Below are 20,220 nucleotides of genomic sequence, written 5' to 3'. Positions count from 1 at the left end.
GTACAATCATGAACAACATGTGTTAGTTACCTGTTGCTACATAACAAATTACCTTAAAACCTAGTGCCTTAAAACGACAATAAACATTTATGATCTCACAGCTTCTGAGTCAGCAATTGAGCGGTTCAGCTGATGGTTCTGGAGATTGCTGAGGACTTGCAGCCAAGATATAGACCAGGGCTCATCTAGCCATCTGCAAGGAGTAACTGGGGTTGGAGGTTCTGTTTCCAAGATGGCTCACTCACACAGCTAACAAGTTGCTGCTGACTATTGATGGGGGCTTCAGTTCCTTGCCTGTGGGCCTCCATGTAGGACCACTTGAGTGTCCTCATGTCCTCATGGGGCTTGGCTTTCCCCAGAGTGGTTGATCCAAGGTAGAAGTAGCAATAGCATTCATGACCTACTTTAGAAAGCCACTTTCTATCACTTCTTATGTATTCTCTTAGTCACACAGACCAACCCAAAAACCCTGATACGTTGTAGAGGAGGATTGTACAAGGGTATAAATACCAAGAGGTGAGGATCTTGAGGGCCACCTTGGTGGCTGCCTCCTGCACAGGGTTTATCTGAAACTGGACAAATTGATTCTGAACTTCACATAGAAAAGTAAGCATCAGGAATGCCCAAGGAGAAGAAATTACAAGAAAGGGAGTTGTGCATCTAGATAGCGAAATACAATATGAATCTATTTTAGCACATAAATAGGACGTTAAAATAAGAGACAATAGAACAAAAGAAAATAGAAACTTAAGGTATAATAAATAAAAATGGTATTAGTGAACAGAAAGTAGTTTATTAAATATGTGGTATTAGGAGAAACGGGTTGCCTGTCTAGAAGAAATTAATTTGGGTCCCCACCTTATTTCCACATACCAAAGTAAATTCCAGACAGATCAAAGATTTCAGTATTAAAAAGCAGATCCACAATTTACCTAGAAAAAAAAGGGAAATTTTTTTCATGAGATTAATAAACAGTATAACAAAGAGTATCTGTTTATATATACACATATATAATCTGTGTGTACATATGCATAGCATGTATTTGTATATGGACAAATAGACACATGATGTCAAAACACTAATGACAAACTAGGAAAATTATTTGCGGTATAGGGACAGATAGAGAACTAATTGCCTTGTTTAATGTACAAAGTTTCTGTAAATTAATCAGGGAAAGATTAATGCAAAAATGGGAATGGATGTGAATAGACAATCCACAATAAAATAAGGATGATTTTTTAAACATATAAAAAGATGCCCAGCTCCACCTGAAATAAGAAAGTCATTTATGCACTGTTGAAAGAATGTAAAAATGTAAATTTCTGGGGATGGCAATTGGGAATTTACCTGCACTCCTATATATGTATAGAGACCAGTGAACAAGGGTATTTGCATATTTGTTTCATCTGCGTTAGTGGCAGCAAAAAATTGAATACAACCTAAATATCCATCAGTATTAGACTCATTAAGTGAATTATAGTCCAGCAATTTTATTATTACTGATATGGAATGGTTTACAAGACCAGATAGATAATTAAGTAGGAAGAAGTAAGGTTAGATTGTGTTGCTATGCTTGGTACAAATAGCTTTATAGTTTTGGCCAATTAAAAAAGTAATGTAATGGGGTGCCTGGGTGGCTCAGTCAGTTAAGTGTCTGATGACAGCTCAGAGCCTGGGGCCTGCTTTGGATTCTGTGTCTCCCTCTCTCTCTGCCCCTCCCCCACACTCACTCACTCACACACACACACACACACACACACACACTCTCTCTCTCTCTCTCTCTCTCTCTGTCTCAAAAATGACATTTAAAAAAAAAATGTAGAACTCTTAATTTTTTTAATGAACAATACTGAAAATTATGGAGGAGAAATTAAAAATCATCTATGTTGCCTTCTCCCTTATTTACATTTTGATGTGCAGCCCTTAGGCCTTATTTTAACATTTACATTTAAGTAAGCAATTCTTTTTACACTTGATCTTAGCCAAAAGGCCGAGAAGCGATAGCAATTCTTTTTAAAAGATAGGATTGTAGCTTATATGTTGTGTTTAAAATTTTCGGTATTTATATGTTATGGATTTTTTCCATGTCAGTAAATATAGATTTTTACCATCATGTTTAACGCAGACTTGGTATTCTATTGTATGAATATGATAGTTTATTTGATTAGTTTCTTACTGTTGAACATTTAGATTGTGTCAGCTTTTCAGGCATACGGACAGTGCTGTAGTGAACATTTTTGCGTATAGCATATCTGGTGTTGAGTTCTTAGAGCATACTGAGTTCTAAACCAGGTATGCTCTTCACCCTCACATTTTTTCATCAGTATTGGGAGAATTCAAAAACACTTGTTAAATTAGCAGTTAGTTTCAGGACCTTATCATCAGCGTGGCTGAGTGTTGGCTTCTCCACCAGTGAGACTTGCAGTTAATCCCCAGCACTGTTGCTTTTCCTCAGGGGCTTTAAGAAGTTGCCGGATTTCTCTCAACTTTGGTTTTCTGATCTCTAAAAGGTGTGAATAATGTTCTTACAGAATTGTGGTGAAGTTTGTATGTGATAACATAGAGATGGCTATAACTTCTTGTTCCTTTGGTGACTTGGGCGTATAAATTGATACATAATAATAAGTTGTTCATTCATTGTGATTCTTTTGCTGAATTGAGAATGAACATAGAGGTAACTAAGGTCTAAAACCACAAAGTCTTTCTCCTGGGTCGTAGTGGGGTTGACCATTTAATTTATTATTTAAACGTGGACTCTCTATTCATGCTGCCAAACTTTTAGTCTGGACAAATAAAAATTGGGACACTCAAAACAGACTGACATGTGTGGTCACTCTGGTCACAGCTCATAGTTCTCTAACTGATAAATCACTGAATTTCAAAACCTTGATTCTCTGCTTTTTTTTTAAACTTGGAAGATGCTGAGGTGCAGGAGGTGGGGGAAGATAGACCTAGGTTTGTGCCCCTGGGATAGAGTTCCAGGCTTGGCCACTAAGGCCCTGGGGAGAGCAGTCAGCCGCGACTGGGCGGACTTGCCAGCCCACCCAGACGCCTTTCAGACACACAGGTGTGATTGCTGACTGTCTCAGCAGAATGAAAGGTTTTTTAAATTTTTTTAGATGTTTGTTTATTTTTGGGAGAGAGTGAAACAAAGAGCACGAGTGGGGGCGGGACAGAGAGAGAAAGGGAGACAGAATCCAAAGCAGGCTCCAGGCTGAGACACAGAGCCCAGTCCAGAGCTCAAACTCAACAGACTGCCAGATCATGACCTGAGCTCAAATCCAACGTTTAACCGACTAAGCCGCCCAGTCTCCCTTCAGAATGAAAGGTTTTTATTTTTATTTATTTTTTTCAGAAGGAAAGGTTTTTAAAAACACGTAAATAACATTTCTTGTTGGACAATATTTCACATTCAATATGCTTCTGTTTTTGCTTTTGCTTTTTAAGCTGGTCCAAGAGATAGTTACATAACTGGAAACCATTGATAATATTTTAACTTGTCATTTTTACAACTGTCCATTTGAAACACTTAAAAGTAGGGTCAAAGTTAATATGTTTTGTTCATATCTAAAATGCATATGTACATACAGCTTTTTAAACCTAATAAATAGTTCTTGATGTTAATCATGGAGAACGATATTCACATCACACTATTGATTTAGTAATACTGAACCCTTTTAAGACAAATATTCAGAACTAATTATAGGACAGATTGAAATGTTTCATTATGAGTTACAGTAATATGAATAATTGTACTTTAAAAAGAGTTGGCTTTGCTAACCACTGTTTAGGAGGTTTTAATTCTTGAATTATCATGACATTTCCCTTGTAAATTTTCATCTGCCTCTTTTTCTCTTCTGTTTATTTTAAGAGACTGTTTGGAACAAGATGAGAAAAGGGTATTTTAAACTATTTTAACAGATAATTTTGTAACTTTTAGGGAGATCTTTCACAGATTGAGAAGGAGTACCAGGTTTTACAAGAGCAGCTTAAGGAAGCATGTGAAAATTATGAGCAGATTAAACTCAAGGTCTCGGAAGAGACCAAGGACATGGAAGAAAAGTTGAAAAGGAACTCAGAAGAAAACAAGGTAATTCTGTCCGAAACTTCTCTTTAGTAGCATGTGGCATGATCAGGAGGTCTGTACTTTAGTAGCCTCAGTTAGCTGAGTCAGCAGCATTGTTGGCTGAACAACGGATTTTTTCTTAATAATGCTTTTTTAAATTTCTGTATGACATTAAAGTAGCAGTGTTTTTGCAGTGTTTTAGAACTTCTGCTATATGTTGCCTTGTAAGAAAAGGGCTGTGAATCTGGGTTTTCGTTTATTTATACTCAGTTGCTTCTTTAATAAATCTGTTTTCTGGTGACTGAGATTTTTGTTTGTTTGTTTTTTAATTTACATCCAAGTTAGCATATGGTGCAACAATGATTTCAGGAGTAGATTCCTTAAAGCCCTTTACCCATTTAGCCCATCCCCCCTCCCACAGCCCCTCCAGTAACCCTCTGTTTGTTCTCCATATTCAAGAGTCTCTTATGTTTTGTTCCCCTCCCTATTTTTTATTATTTTTGCTTCACTTCCCTTAGGTTCATCTGTTTTGTCTCTTAAAGTCTTCATATCAGCGAAGTCCTATGATATTTGTCTTTCTCTGACTAATTTCACTTAGCATAATACCCTCTAGTTCCATCCACTTAGTCGCAAGTGGCAAGATTGCATTCTTTTTGATTGTCAAGTAATATTCCATATATATATATATCTTACATCTTCATCCATCCATCCATTGATGGACATTTGGGCTTTTTCCATGCTTTGGCTGTTGTTAATAGTGCTGCTATAAACACTGGGGTGCATGTGTCCCTTTGAAACAGCACACCTGTATCCGTTGGATAAACACCTGTAGTGTAATTGCTGGGTTGTAGGGTAGTTCTAGTTTTAATTTTTCTGGTGACTAAGTTCTAAGTTAATCCTTGTTTATATTGAGAGGCAGTGTAGCATTAGTGATTCATAGTGTGAGCCTTGGGGTCCGACCAACTGGGTTCAGATTCAAGCTTGATTCCGTACCAGTTCTCATCTTGGGCAAGTCACTTAACTTCTTTGTGCTTTAGTTTCGTATCTGGAAATTTTGGGTGACAATAGCTCCCATTTCACAGGGGTAGATTAATACTTGTAAAGTACTTACAGCTGTGTATTGTGTAAGGGCTCTGTAAGTATTGCCTCTGCCACTGTTATTACTACTACTATTGTCATCACCTTACTCTGAAGGAAATGTAAGACTGACACATGAAGCTTAGGCATATTCGATCTGCAAAATCACCTAGACCATCTTGAATTGACCTTGAATTCCATCAGCTAAGATGGATTACAGTTACAGGTAACTGGCTATTGGAATTAATTAGTGGCAAGGCACACTGAATTGGTGGGGAAATGAATTATAGATGTAAAGGAATCTTAGCGTGTTTCTTTTTAAAACCTGAGGTCTTCTGTACAGGCATAACAAGTGGATGTTAGTTAATTTAAGAAAGGAAGGATTTACACTTATCGTGGTAAGCATTGCCTAATTTTTAGAATTGTCAATTCACTGTCTTACACACCTGAAACAAATTCAACATGGTATGTCAAGTATACTTCAATTAAACACAAAAAAGGTAAGAATTTGTTCCAGCAGTCTGGATCAGTAACTGTGGTAGCATATTAAATAGAAGAAAATTAGCTTAGTGGGATTTTAATCAGGGTATTATCGGTATTTAAGCACACCCAGAACAAAAGGGTCAGTTTGTAAAGGTAGCTGTTAAAATACTGCTGTTGTAATGGTTACCACGTTCCTGTTATAACTTGTCTTCACTTGGGGTGAGACAGGGGAGATTTGAAGGGTGAGAGCAATTGAAGAAACCAGACTTTCTGGTCAGTTGCCTGGTTGAATGAGATCTTCTGATTGGGAGAGGAGAAAAGGAGCAAAAATAAAACCCTGCACAGTAGTCACTCATAGAACACTAATTTGAGTAGGCTGTCTGGGGGCTTAACAAAATAAAATATTTTTATAAGCTTTCTATTACCTCAGTAAAATTCAGTTTTACTAAATCCATAGGAGAATGCTTATGGCCACCTGATTAAGTGATGAGAGCAGATTTTCAGACTCTGCCACTTGGGCTTCCGGTGAGTGAGCTTTGCTTCTCTCTGGCAGAGGCTTGTCCAGCTTTATAAACTGCTGGTCTGACTGGGTCCTGCATTTGTGCAGTTTCTCAAGGCATCTTCCTTTCTTTCTATACTTGACCAAGAAATTCACAGTGACTCAGTCACCTCGGGTGGAGGGCTGCTAGGGAGCCGCAGCTCTGACTGGGACTGGGCTTTTAATGTGCTTTTTTAACTTCACTGAGGCTCAGGTCTGCTTTCAAGTGGGGGGGGGTCCTAAGAGTGTAGTCGGTCTGTTTTTTAAAAAAGCCATTATTTAGTCCCCCAGTTTTAGGCCTGTTGGGTTGTTAGATTTCCCATGTAAAATGTAGGCCCGTGTCCTGTCAGAATAAATTGCTCATCTGAGTTTTTAGGTTGTTGTCTATACAGGAGCCGATGCGATGTAGCTGTGGCCATTTCTTTATTAATCATGATTGTGTTCATAATTAGCTTGTGGAGAAATCTTTTATAAACATAAAAAGAAATGTGTGGCTTTTATTGATCTTTCCCATGGTCTTGGACTCTTTAGATCACTGAGGTCATCAGCTAATACTTCTACTTGAAAGTTGGTTGATACCACATACTAGGTACAACCACCCTTTGCACTCTAGACAAGCGATAGCAAATCATGTTTCCGAGCTCAGGCATCAGGAAGGCTGCCTAGGTTGAACTCCAGCACTACCATCTGATACCTCTGTTACCTTAGTTTACTTAACCTCTTTGACCCTCAGCTTCCTCGTTAGTAATACAATCTGTACTTCGTAGGTTTTTGAGGACTCACAGGGGTGGTTGGACGAGGGTGTGTTGTCCAGAGATACTAAGTATAGTTAGAAGGAAGAGTTGTCCCACCCAAAATGCCGCTCATGCCCCTACTGAGAAAAATTGTTTACAAAGCAGTTAAAGAGTGCTTGGCATATAAAAAGCATCAATAAAAATCTGAGCTAGCTATTGTATATAGCTGATGGGGTTTTATTATCATGAGCTAGGATGGCCTTAATAGTTATTTAGGCCGGTTATCTGTTATGTCGGAGGAAAATACCTGTTCTAAGGCCAGAATCTCCTGTTGGTTTTACCTCTAACTTGCAGTTGGCAGATCATAACTGACTGCAGTATTGCTCACGGGTTTATGTTCTTTTTAATTTATTAAGATAAAATTCATCATTTTATTCATTACAAAGTATGTAATTCAGTGGTTTTCAGTATACTCACAATGTTATATGACCATTAACACTATCTAATTCCAGAACCATTGTCATAACGCCAAAAAGAAACCCTGTTGTACCCAATTAAGCAATCATTGCTCGTCTCCCCTGTTCTTAAGGTACTTTAATGAGATTTTCATATAGCTAAGATGGGTATTTAAGTTGACTTTGGCTCTTAAAACATAATCAAAATAATTTTGACCTAGAATACGTTAATGGAGTAGAATTTTAAAACTTTGTCCTATTTTTACATCAAAACAGAATCTTGGGCCCTGCCTGCCAAAAATTCCTCAGCCCACATCTGTGTAGAGGTGGGGTTCTCCTGTTCGTTCAGTCATGACCTTTGCCAACTTCAGCCTTTTTTTTTTTAAGTTTATTTATTTATTTTGAGAGAGAGAGCGAGAGCACAAGCAGGCTCCTCACTGTCAGCATGCTGCCTGAATGGGGCTTGATCCCACAAACCATGGGATCGTGACCTGAGCTAAAATCGACAGTCGGACACACTTAACCGACTGAGCCACCCAGGTGCCCCTCGGCCTTTTTTTTTTTTTTTTTTTTTTAAGTTTATTTACTTTGGGGGGAAGTAAGCAGGGGAGGGGCAGAGAGAGAGGGAAAGAATCCCAAGCAGGCTCTGCTCTGTCAGCATGAAGTCTGACGTGGGATTTGATCCCACGAATCGTGAGATCATGACCTGAGCCGAGATCAAGAGTCAGACGCTTAACTAACTGAACCATGTAGGCACCCTGAGTTCAGCGTTTATGATCTAACCTTTATGTAGCTCATTATGTGGCAGACTCAGTTGTAAATTTTTTACATGGATTATTTAATCTCAAACAATCATAATATACTAATGTTACATAGTACACTAGCATTTTCTCCATTTTACTGTTAGGATATGGAGGCAGGAGCAGCTAATGCAACTTGCTGAAAGTCATACCAGTACTAAGTGGCAGAACAGTTAGTAAGTGTCAAGCTCTAGATCCCTTGCTTTTGTCCTCCCCTAAGAGAATGTCCGTTCCATAACCGTTTGAAAAATATTTCTCAGCACTTCACAAGCAGTATGGATGTGTCAGTTAATTGCTGCCATAATAATGCTGACTAACCACCACCCACAAAACCTTAGTGACCTATAATAGTAAATGGTAAGTGTGTGAGTCTGTGGATTGGTTTATCCCAGTTAGGCTGGGCTGGACTGTTTCACCTTTGGATCAGCTGAAGTTCTGTTGTTCTTGGCTTACTTGCTCATATACGTGGGGTCACCTGGCTATGGAATGATCTAGAATGGCCTCAGCTGGGATGATTGGGGCAACCAGCTCTGCTCTATGTGTCTTTCTTCTTCCAGTAAGTGCAAGGACAAGCAGGGATGGTCACACAAGAAATTTTCAGGCCTCTGCTGACGTCAGGTCTGCTAATATCCCATTAGATAAAGCAAGTCACATAGCCAGCCCAGATTCAGGGGTAGAGAAAAGAGACTGCTCTTTATGGAAGGAACCTGGATGGCCCCATGACAAAGGGTGTAGATAAGGATGGGACTGTGAATGCTATCCCTCTGCCATAGTAGGTCAGCACCAAAATTCACTAACATTCAGTAGTTAACCAAGAGTTTAAAAACCCTTCCATGATTGGTGCCGACCCTCCATCATCTACCTTCTCCTTTACTAGTTAGTTCTCTGCATTATCCTCTATACTTACTGGATAGCATTTGTCCTGTGATTTTTTTCACTTTTGGCTCTTTTCCTAGCACTGTTTCTTCTGCCTCAAGTGGCCTTCTTTCTCTCCAAGCCTGGCTCACTTCTCATTTTTTGGGTCCACCTAGCTCAGGCATCACTTTCTTAAGGGAGCAGTTGCTGATGGTAACCTCAGCTTTGGTTCAAGGTCCTTATTAATGCAATGGTAATAATAAATACCTCACTATATTATCCAGTGACTATTTTTGTTAACATTTTTGTTGAGATATAATTCATTTACCATAAAACTCACCCATTTAAAGTATACAGTTCTGTGTTTGTGGTACACGTACACAGTTGCACAGCCATCACCACAGTCTAAGTTCAGAACGTTTTCATCACCTTCAGAAGAAATCTCATACCCACTGTCAGTAACTCTCCATTCTCCTCCCTCCCACCGCCCTAGGCAACCACTCATATACTGTATGGATCTGCCTATTCTGGGCATTTTATATAAGTGGAGTCACACTCTGTGTGGTCTTTTGTGACTGCTTGCTTTCACTTAGCATAATGTTTTCAAGGTACATCCATGTACATCCACCCATGTAACACATGTCAGTACTTCATTCCATTTTACTGCTGAGTAATATTCTATTGAATGGCAGTGCCACATTTATCCACTCATCAGTTGATGGGGTTTTTTTTCTACTTTTCGACTGTATGAATAATGCTGCTGTGAATATCTGCCATGAATATCTGTGGGCATATGTTTTCATTTCTTTTTTTTTTTTTTTTTAAGTTTATTTATTTATTTTGAGAGGGAGAGAGAGCATTCCAAGCAGGGTCTGCACTGTCAGCACGGAGCCTAACGCGGGGCTCAAACTCACGAACCGTGAGATCATGACCTGAGCCGAAACCAAGAGCCAGACACTTAACCAACTGAGACACCCAGGCACCACCATATGTTTTCATTTCTTGAGGGAATATGCTTAGGAGCAGAACTGCTGGGTCATACACTGACTCCATATTTAACTGCTTGAGAAACTGCCAGACTGTTCGAAAATAGTTGTAGAAGCTAACATCCCCACGAGTAGAGTGTATGAGGGTTCCAGCTTCTCCACATTCTCATTAATGCTTAGTATCAACCATCTTTTTGATTGTAGCCATCCTAATGGGTATGAAGTCATTTCTCATTGTGCTTTTGATCTGCATTTCCCTAAAGGCCAGTGGTGTGGAGCATCTTTTCATGTCCTTATTGTCTATTTATATATCTTCTTTGGAGAAATGTCTGTCCAATTTTTTGTCTGTTTATTAATTGGATTATTTGTCTTAAGCATTTCATATATGTTTAATCTGGGTGCAAATTGCTAGTTAAATATATGACTTCTAAATATTTTCTCCCATCTTCCATACTTGAAAATATATTTGTCCGATCTCCATTTTGCGGGTTGTCATTTCAGCTTCCTGATGGCATGATTTGCAGCACAGTTTTTTATTTCAGTATCGTCCACTTTTTTCTTTTGTTGTTTATTTTTGATGTCCTATTTTAGAAACCTTGTAATCTAGGGTCATCAAGATTTACTTCTGTATTTTCTTCTAAGAGTTGTATAATTTTAGCTCCTCCATTTAGGTCTATGACCATTTTGAGTTAATTTTTGTGTGTGGTGTAGTAATTATCATTTATGCATACTTCCCCCACCAAACTGTTGTCATCTTTTAATTTTTTTTTTAATGTTTATTTTTGAGAGAGAGAGAGACAGAGAGCAAGCAGGGAAGGGGCAGAGAGAGGGAGACACAGAATCAGAAGCAGGCTCCAGGCTCTGTGCTGTCAGCACAGAGCCCGATGCAGGGCTCGAACTCACAGACTGTGAGATCATGATCTGAGCTGTAGTCGGCCGCCCAACCAACTGGAGCCATCCAGGCACCCTTAAACTGTTGTCATCTTTGAATCTCAATGTACAGAATAGTTCTGCTGATGTTATCAAACAATGTGCATTTGAGCACCAAAGAACTGGGTTAACTGGGTTTAGTGAATTGTGGCTGCATATTCTGTGTCCGCCTACATCAGAGAACATCAGGCCTGCACTTCCGTGAAGATTGTTGCTTGAATATTTGCTAATATGTGGTTGAGGATATTATCCATTGTTTCATCTGACAAAATGTATTGGATGCTCCCTTCAGTATAAGCAGGCTCTGCTCGTCTTTCGGGACTTTTCTGCAGCGTCCTCTTTATGAGGCCCTAAGAAGTTGTTTCGCTCTGCTTTCACTACCTGGGCTTCTTTGTGCAGCAAACTTGTTTTTATTTTGTGGGTATAGCTCACTCTGTTTCCTCGGATTTTGTCTACCAGAAAAGTTTTAATGCTCTTTCTAAAGAATGGCTAACGCCTCATGCCATTTACTTTTATATTACTCTCACTTCTGGTTCTGTATTACCGTTTTTATCTTTTTATTTTGTTTTCTTTACCTACTTAGCATTCTTTTTATTTTGTCTTTTTTATTATTTATTTTGAGAGAGCATGCGGGGGAGAGGCAGAGAAGGAGACAGAATCCCATGCAGGTTCCATGTTGCCAGCACAGAGCCCGACTCAGGGCTCAGTCCCACAAACCATTGGACGCTTAACCGACTGAGCCACCCAGGCACCCCTTCCGCCTCCCATTTTCTTATCCATAAAAAAGTCAGCCTTGCCCACTCGGCTACCCACAGGCTGTTAGGAAAGATGAAGTTTGATAATAGATGTGAAGCATTTGTAAAAGTAAAGCCTGGGAGCACCTGGGTGGCTCAGTCGGTTAAGCATCCGACTTCGTCTCAAGTCACGATCTCACAGTTTGTGAGTTTGAGCCCCGTGTCAGGCTCTGTGCTGATGGTTAGGAGACTGGAGCCTGCTTTAGATTCTCTGTCTCCCTTTCTCTGTCCCTCCCCTGCTCATGCTCTCTCTCTCTCTCTCTCTCAAAAATAAATAAACATTAAAAAAACAAACAAACAAACATTAAAAAGCAAGGAGAAACCATTGAACTTGCCAGATAAAGCATGTTTGTAGACCGCCTCTAGGTGAGAGTCATTTAGGCTAGAGAGTGAAGTGTGAACACTTCTAGGTGAGCTGAAGGGGTTCTTCAGAATCCCCGAGTGCGGTGAGGGGCTCTGAGTGCTGAGAGACCTGAAGGAAAGGAAAGGGTGTTTGAAGTATGTGCTTAGGAGGCTGACATACCCTCTGTCAGGGGCACTTAAATCAGGGGTCCAGTGAAACTTGAGGGTGTTGCAGAAGGGTCCTTGGAGGATGGAACAAATGTCAGAAGGAAGGCGGAGGCTACTACAGACAGGACTCTTTCGAGCAGGTTTCAGGGGAGATTCTGCACTTTCCCCTTTGCCTTCCCTGCACCACGTCTCTGCTCCCAGCACCCAGGATAAGACCGTGTCTTCTATAAATAGACTCTCATGGTCTGAGGACTTGCCCTCTGAACCCTGTAGACCTCCTTGCATCCAGTTCACAGTGTAACCAGGTGCATCCTGGAACGAACTGGTGGACATTTAACTGACATTTCTAACATGGCTTTTCATGGGGAAATGCATTCCAGGTTACAACCAACCAACTGGTCAGCGGATTTGGAATAGGGTGGGACTTGCCCATATTGGGAAAGGCTGTTTTGGGGAACAAAGCATACCTGACTTGATTGTGTGCTGTTCTTGTGCTAGAACAGCCTGTTAGAATAGAAGTGTCTGTTGTATAGACAAATAAGACTCAGAAGAATGTTGTTTCTTTCTAAATGGTTATGTTGAAAAGCTGTTTGAATTCAGTATTTTTATTCCTTTGATTTCTAGTCTTTGTCAAACGCTTAGAAATTTCTGCTCTGTCCCATCAAACTGACTGCAGGGCCTGGGGTGCCTGGGTGGCTCAGTCGGTTAAGTTTCCAGCTCAGGGTCCTGAGATCGAGCCCCCTGTCAGACTCCACACTGAGCGTGGAGCCTGCTTAAGATTCTCTCTCTCCCCCACTCTATCCCTCTCCCCTGCTCACTCGCACTCCCTCTTTCTCTCTCACTCAAAAGTAAAAAGATTTTTAAAAATGACTACAGGGTCAAAATTATGGGTTCTCACATATTTATTCACAGATTTATTTAAACATCCATATCTAGGTTAATGTGTCTGTTTTCATGCTTCCTAGCCTAGTACATCTTCTGTGCTCTTTTTTGTTAATGGGATTTTTAACTGTTCATCAAAGGTAGAAACCTATCTTTAACTCTGTCAACTTATTTTTTTTTTCAATTTTTTTAAATGTTTATTTTTGAGAGAGAGACAGCATGAGTGAGGGAGGGGCAGAGAGAGAGGAAGACACAGAATCTCAATCAGGCTCCAGGCTCTGAGCTGTCAGCACAGAGCCCAACGTGGGGCTCGAACTCACAAACTCTGAGATTGTGGCCTGAGCCAAAGTTGGCCACTTAACCAACTGCGCCACCCAGGTGCCCGTAACTCTTCTTTAGGTCACAACTTCTGCTTTAGGTCTTATATCCCACTTAGACATATGGTCTTATCTGTCCTCTTCTTTTAAAATTTCATTTATTTCTTTTTATCATCCCTACCATAATCCTTATTGTCTCTCACTTGGACTATTACAGTGAAATTTTTAAGAAGTTCTACCTTCGTCTAACGTAGTTTTTAACATTAAGGGTTATAATAATGGGCTATGAAATCAGTTTAATGGTGGTGACTGGAATTGTTTTCAATAATTGAATAGATTAAAAATATCAGAAAGCATCTCCGAAAGGGCAGTTCTCTTTCAGTGTGCATGTGTGTGCATATATATATACATACGGTATGGATTGTTATTAAAACGTAACTGTTGTTTGGGGTCACAGTCAAGAAAATATGAAGGCCACTGATTTGGTCTACCGCTTTCATATGGCCTCTTACCTATTCTTTTTTGGGTTTTTTTTTTCCCTCTTACCCATTCTTAATCCATCTCTGCGTCTTTCGCTTATTTTTCTAAAACCAGAATCTACTCATCTCACTACCTTGCTTAAGAGTCTTCACTGGCTCCGTGTTATCTACCGGCTAAAGTCCACCCTCCTTAGCATTACTCACAAGCCCCTTTATAATTTGAACCCAAGTCATCTCGGGTACCATTCTCCCTGCCCTGCCTTCCATATGTCCACCTCGTACTCCAGCCACGTAGTGCCTCTTGCTTTCATTTGTACGTGTCTTACTCTTTTATCCTTCTGCCTCACTATTCCTACTGTTTGGGATCTATTCTCCACATGGCATCTCATCTTTAAAGACAGAAATCAGAAATCACTGTTTTTAAGAAGCCCTTCCCAAATACCAGATAGTCTATCATGCCTCTGTGCCTTTTTGTTTGACAGCCTCCCCCCAGCCTGATTCGGTGAGGACAAGTGAGGCCCAAGGCTGTGTGTCATATGATTCTGTATCCCAGGCTCAGCCCAGGTCCTAAGTGTGCTCTGCTAAACTGGAGTTATTGATTGAACTAATGCACCACCACAATTCTGGTCTTTGGGGCTTTTTTTTTTTTTTTTTAAGTAAATCTTCCTGTTTATTTAAGTGCTTTCTAAAAATGTTTTCAGATATCAAAGACAGAATTAGATTGGTTCCTTGAAGATTTGGAAAAGGAAATTAAAAAATGGCAACAAGAGAAAAAAGAAATCCAAGAAAATCTAAAAGCACTGAAGAAGAAAATGAAAAAGGTTCTAAATGCCAACGAAACGTAAGTTAACAATTGAAAGGCAGTGATTTTTTATTATTGGGGCTTTTTTGTTGTTATTTTAACATTTTTGATATTCAGTTTCAGACTATCAGGTAAAGTACAAATTTAAATACTGTTTTCATCTCATTTTAGAGAACGTTCTGTGGGGACTTACCTGAAATTTTTCGTAAAACTACCATGTTTGCCAATCAAGTGGGACTATGAATGAGCAAAGAGCTGACTTCCTTCTAGTCGGGACACCACCCCTTACTGTGAACATTACCTTTGCCCCATTTTTTTCCTTGTGTATAAAGTGAGGGGCTTAGTCTAGATCTAAGGTTCTTTCCTGCACTAAGATTCTGTGATGATTATTTATAATTGCTTTCATCCTGAGCCTTTAAATTACTAAAATTTGGTCTTGTGGTATGAAGGATTTGGTAATGCATACAGGTAATACAGTTGTCAGATGGGCCAAGTTTAAGATTCTCTGTGATCCATTCCTAACCCCTCTCTTCCCTAGTTGGTGACATATCACATGATTCCTCAGCTTAATTGTTACCTACCACTGTGTAACAAAACACTCAAACTTGGTGGCTTACATTAACAGCCATTTTATGTGATCATGATCTTGGAACCTGGTCTGAGTTCCACTGGGCTGTTCTGCTGGTCTTCACGTGGCAGGGAATTGGCTGGGGCTGGGCTCAGCTGGGATGGATGCTGGGATGTCCTGGCTTTTTCTCTCCGTGTAGTTTCACGGCTGCTCCCTTTCCATGTAGCCTCTTCATGTGACTTTTATCGGTATGGTCTATCCAGGTGGTCTCCAACACGGTAGCCAGGCTTCATATGTGGTGGCAAAGGGCTCCCAAGGGTACGGGAGCAGAAGCTGCCATGCCTCTTGAAGGTTCAGGCTCAGAACCATCAGAGCATTACTTCCACCACATTCTGTTGTGAAAAGCAAGCGGCAGGCCTACTGGAGATTTAAGGGCATGAAGAAGGGGAGGCATGGTTCACGGGGGCCACGCTACCATTCTCACCTTTCAGGACATCCATTTGCCATGCCATAGGATCGACGACTTCATCGTGAGTCTTGCTGGCATTAAATTCGGATGGTTTTTAGGTAATCCTTCCAAGAATGATGAACTATAAAACACCGCCTATGTCTTGTCATTTTGAGTAGGCTCAGAGTAGTTCCATCAGAACACATGTGTGGAAATGATAACGTCTGCAAAGCTCTGTACAGTACCCCCCACCCCATCCATAGGTTCATTTTTCACGGTTTCAGTTACCTGTGATCAGCGGCAGTCAAGCTCAGATGATTCCCCTTCTGACATATTGTCGGAGGGTCAGTAGTCGCCTAGTGCTGTGTCACCTGCCTCACCTCATCATATCACACAGGCATCTTGTCATTTCACATCATCAAGGAAGGCTGGGGACAGTGTAGTAAGATAAGATACATTGAGAGAGAGACCACACTCATACATAACATTCATTACAGTATAATTGTTCTTATTTATTATTAGTTATTGCTGTTAATCTCTTACTGTGCCTAATTTATAACTTGAACTTTATCGTAGGTATGTATATATAGGAAAAAACCTGGGTTTGTTACAGTCCATGGTTTCAGGCATCCAGTGGGGGTCTTGGCACATATCCCTCTCAATATTTGAGCATGTCAGTAGTTAAGTTATTCAAAAATTCAGGAATATTTGTATTTAACATAGATTTTTGTATGCTCAATTCAGATTTACTGTTAAGCTAGACAAAATAAACGAGGCTAATAATGATAAGAAAATTTTTTGTGTGTGCTAGCATAAAAATCCATTTCTGTTGAGGAATAAAGTTTTTATTAATTTTTTCCACTTTATTAATACATGTTTTCCTTTTTTCTGTCCCAGTTTAAAGATAAGCTACAGGCTTCTTTATGTGCTTGGCTTTTTGCACTTTGTAAATGATATAAATCTAAATTTTATATCTGGATTTTAAAGTAAAGCCTCTTTTTATATTAAAAGTTTTATGTAGTCTTAACTTTTGAAGCAAAACTCTGAGCAGGAGAATAATTGTATAATTAAGCAGTTGACCCTAGAACAATGTGGGGGTTTAGGGATGCTGACCCCCAACATGTAACTTTTGACTCCTCCAAAACTTAGCTACTAATAGCCTACTGTTAACTGGAAGCCTCACTGATAACACAATTAACACATATTTTGTATATGTATTATATGCCATAATTCTTGGTAAACTAGAGAAAACAAATTTACTAAGAAAGTCATAAGGAAGGGGCACCTAGGTGGTTCAGTTGGTTAAGCATCAGACTCTTGATTTTGGCTCAGGTCATGATCTCACAGTTTTTGAGTTTGGGCCCCACATCGGGCTCTGAGCTGACAGCTCAGAACCTGCTTGGGATTCTCTTGCTCTCTGCCCCTCCCCCACTTGCACTCTCTGTCTCTCGAAAATAAACTTTAAGTGAAAAGAAAGAAGAGAAAGTACATTTTTAGTATTATACTGTATCAAAAAAAAAAATCTGTATATATGCACTACACAGTTCAGACTTGTGTTGTTCAAGGGCCAACTGTACTTCCTGTTTTGCAGGAAGTTTTAAAATTTAAAAAGAAAATGGTTTTGTAATCAAAATACCTTGGGTTTACATTCTGGCATGCCAGTTCAGGTCTTTTCATATGCAGATCCCCTCCCCAAGCACCCACCCTTGAAATTTGATCTTGCTGGGTTACTTTTTAGTCATTATTTTAATTCAAGTTGGTTGGGGCACGTGGGTGGTTCAGTAGGTTAAGCCTCTGACTTTGCCTCAAGTCACGTTCTCCCAGTTCATGAGTTTGAGCCCTGTGTTGGTCTCTGTGCTGACAGCTCAGAGCCTGAAGCCTGCTTTGGATTCTTTGTCTCCCTCTCTCTGCCCCTCCCCCACTCGTTCATTCATTCTCTCTCTCTCTCTCAAAAATAAGCTTTAAAAAAAAATTCGGGGTGCCTGGCTCAGTCAGTTGGGTGTCCAGCTTCAGTTCAGGTGATGATCTCACAGTTCATGAGTTTGAGCCCTGCATCAGTCTCTGTGCTGAGCTCAGAGCCTGGAGCCTCCTTCAGATTCTGTATCTCCCTGTCTCTCTGCCCCTCTTGTACTCGTGCAGTGTCTCTGTCTCAGAAGTAAACATTTTTAAAAAATTAAAAAGTTTTAGAAAGATATATACACTTCGTTTTGCAGGGTGTTAGACCGGATATGTGTGTGTGTTAACTAGGCTGTATTTCTTTTTGAGAGAGAGAGAGCTCGGGCAAGTGGGGGAGGGGCAGAGAGAGAGAGGGAGACATACAATCCACAGCAGACTCCAGGTTCTGAGCTGTCAGCGCAGAACCTGACACAGGGCTCAAACTCATGAACTACAAGATCTTGACCCGAGCGGCAAGTCGGATGTTTAATCAAATGAGCCACCCAGGCACCCCTGTAAGTCCTATTTTAAAGATGAGAAGGCTGTTTTCATTTTGAATGAGAGCCACTGGTTATACTGATGATGATAGACAACACCGATGCTCCTCTGGGTCATGTGGAATCACCTGGAAGTGCTCCTTGAAGTGAACGGAGATAAGGTGTTGTCTACACTGCAAGCATATGACCTAGGGTGAAGACAAGATTTCTGTCCTTTAGGTGTAAAAGGAAAATGACCCAGATTCTTTGCCTATTTAGAAGATAATAGAAATTAAATCAAAATGTAGAAGTTTACAAAATCAAGAAATGTTTGCATCAAAGTAAGTAGAATTTACTATGTGGGATTGTGTTTTTAAATATCCTTGAAAATTAATTAAAATTTGGTGATTTTCTTCCATAGATATACCCAGAAAAATGATGGAAAGGATAAGGAACATGAATTACTTCTGGATCAGTCCCTCGAAATCAGGCAAATTAAGTTTATGTTTGCTTTTACTATTATCTTATACTTTTAATACCCAGAGGCACCAGCACACTAGGCTTCTAAATCTATTGTGGCTTGTCTGTTTCTTTTAAATAATTATGTGTCTCTTTTATTTCTGTTTCTATTTTATTCTTTAAATTAAGGTTTAAATAAAATTATTCTTTGAGTATTTTTATTTTATGATGTTCCTACTACTTTTATTTTACATTGTCAGTATAAAAATCCTGAATTTTATTTGGGGTGCCTGGGTGGCTCAGTCAGTTAGGTGTCCTACTTCAGCAGTTCATGGGTTCGAGCCTTGAGTCGGGCTCTGTGCTGATGGCTCAGAGCCTGGAGCCTGCTTCAGATTCTGTGTCTCCTGCTCTCTGCCCCTCCCCCACTCATGCTCTGTGTCTCTCAAAAAATAAACAATTAAAAAAATTTTTTTTTTAATCCTGAATTTATTATTGTTGATTAACTGTTCTTTTCCTTTGAAGTCTCCTGAAACTAAAAATGTGGATTTTTTTTTAAGATTTTATTTTTCAAGTTTATTTATTTATTTTAACAGAGAACACACGTGCTCCTGAGTTGGGATGGGGGATAGGGAGAGGGGGAGAGAGAGAAAGAGAAAGAAAGTCCCAATAGGCTCCTCACTCTGCACTGAGCCCGACGTGGGGTTCAGTCTCATGGACAACAAGATCATGACCTGAGCCAAAATCAAGGGTCAGATGCTTAACCAACTGAGCCACCCAGGCGCCCCTAAAAATGTGTTTTTAAAACTTTTCTTTTGTGTTACTTAAGATAACAATCTCAACTTTATTATGGTGGTGGTTCTACAATTCTAAGTTTATTAAAGATGACAGATTTTTATTATGAACCTATAAAAAGTTTTAAGCTTTGTTAATGGATATAATGTTTTTACCTACGGGTAGTCAATATATTCATTAGTGAAGCAGTTGTGTTCTGCATTTTTCGTTGACTATTGTTTCGCATAGACATTTCCATTCGCATCATGATTCATGGCCTTTTTTTTTTTAAGCCCTTATACACATATTGCCGTGATTACTTTGTAGAGATCACTTTTTTCCTTTGGATGATTTCTTTGTCATATAATGTGTGTCAAAATAGAATTTCCTGACTGGAAGCATGAGGGATGTTCTGTAGCCAGATACGTTGTAGTCCACCTGCCCTGGTAAAAGTGATGAACCAGCTTCTCAGCATTTCCACCAAACACTCAACTTTTAAATCTTATATGTTCCTTTGATCATTTGTGAAGTGCAAAAAGCACATATGAGTGAATCTGTGTGTCAGACACTAAGAAGTTATGTGAGTCTTTCTGTGTCATGATTTCAAAGCTAACCTGGCTTAAGCCTTTAGTTATCTCACTGTTTTTTTCTTTTTCAAGAAGTTTTTTCTCATTAACATTTGCAGTGATACATTTACAAGTGAGAAAATGAAAATAGAAGAGTGCATAAAGAAAGGGAAAGAGAATTATGAAGAGAGTCTTCAAAGAGCAGTGGCTGCAGAGGTGAGCCTGGGACACTTGGTGACGGACAGATGTGGCGAGATTGTTTGCTTTGTGTTTAACTGCATGTGAGGCA

The 20,220-nt window shown here is 39.7% G+C and overlaps 1 protein-coding gene across 11 annotated transcripts in view; it reads left to right on the top strand.

Annotated features, from left to right (window-relative positions):
- Positions 1–20,220, top strand: part of TTC3 (tetratricopeptide repeat domain 3) — a 127,592-nt gene that overhangs the window by 90,740 nt on the left and 16,632 nt on the right. For 10 of the 11 annotated variants that reach the window (XM_019420323.2, XM_019420325.2, XM_019420321.2 and 7 more), the window contains 4 exons: positions 3,941–4,090; positions 14,608–14,747; positions 18,557–18,625; positions 20,051–20,147. In XM_019420323.2, the coding sequence (XP_019275868.2) occupies positions 3,941–4,090; positions 14,608–14,747; positions 18,557–18,625; positions 20,051–20,147 (456 nt within the window). The remainder of the gene's footprint in view (positions 1–3,940; positions 4,091–14,607; positions 14,748–18,556; positions 18,626–20,050; positions 20,148–20,220) is intronic. The other variant, XM_019420320.2, reaches the window with a different exon arrangement.

This window comes from Panthera pardus, unplaced genomic scaffold (assembly GCF_024362965.1).
Source record: "Panthera pardus isolate Hobbes unplaced genomic scaffold, ASM2436296v1 HiC_scaffold_16, whole genome shotgun sequence".
Taxonomy (NCBI): Eukaryota; Metazoa; Chordata; class Mammalia; order Carnivora; family Felidae; genus Panthera; species Panthera pardus.
The sequence above is the reverse complement of the archived record's forward strand: the minus strand, read 5'-3'. Positions and strand labels throughout refer to the sequence as shown.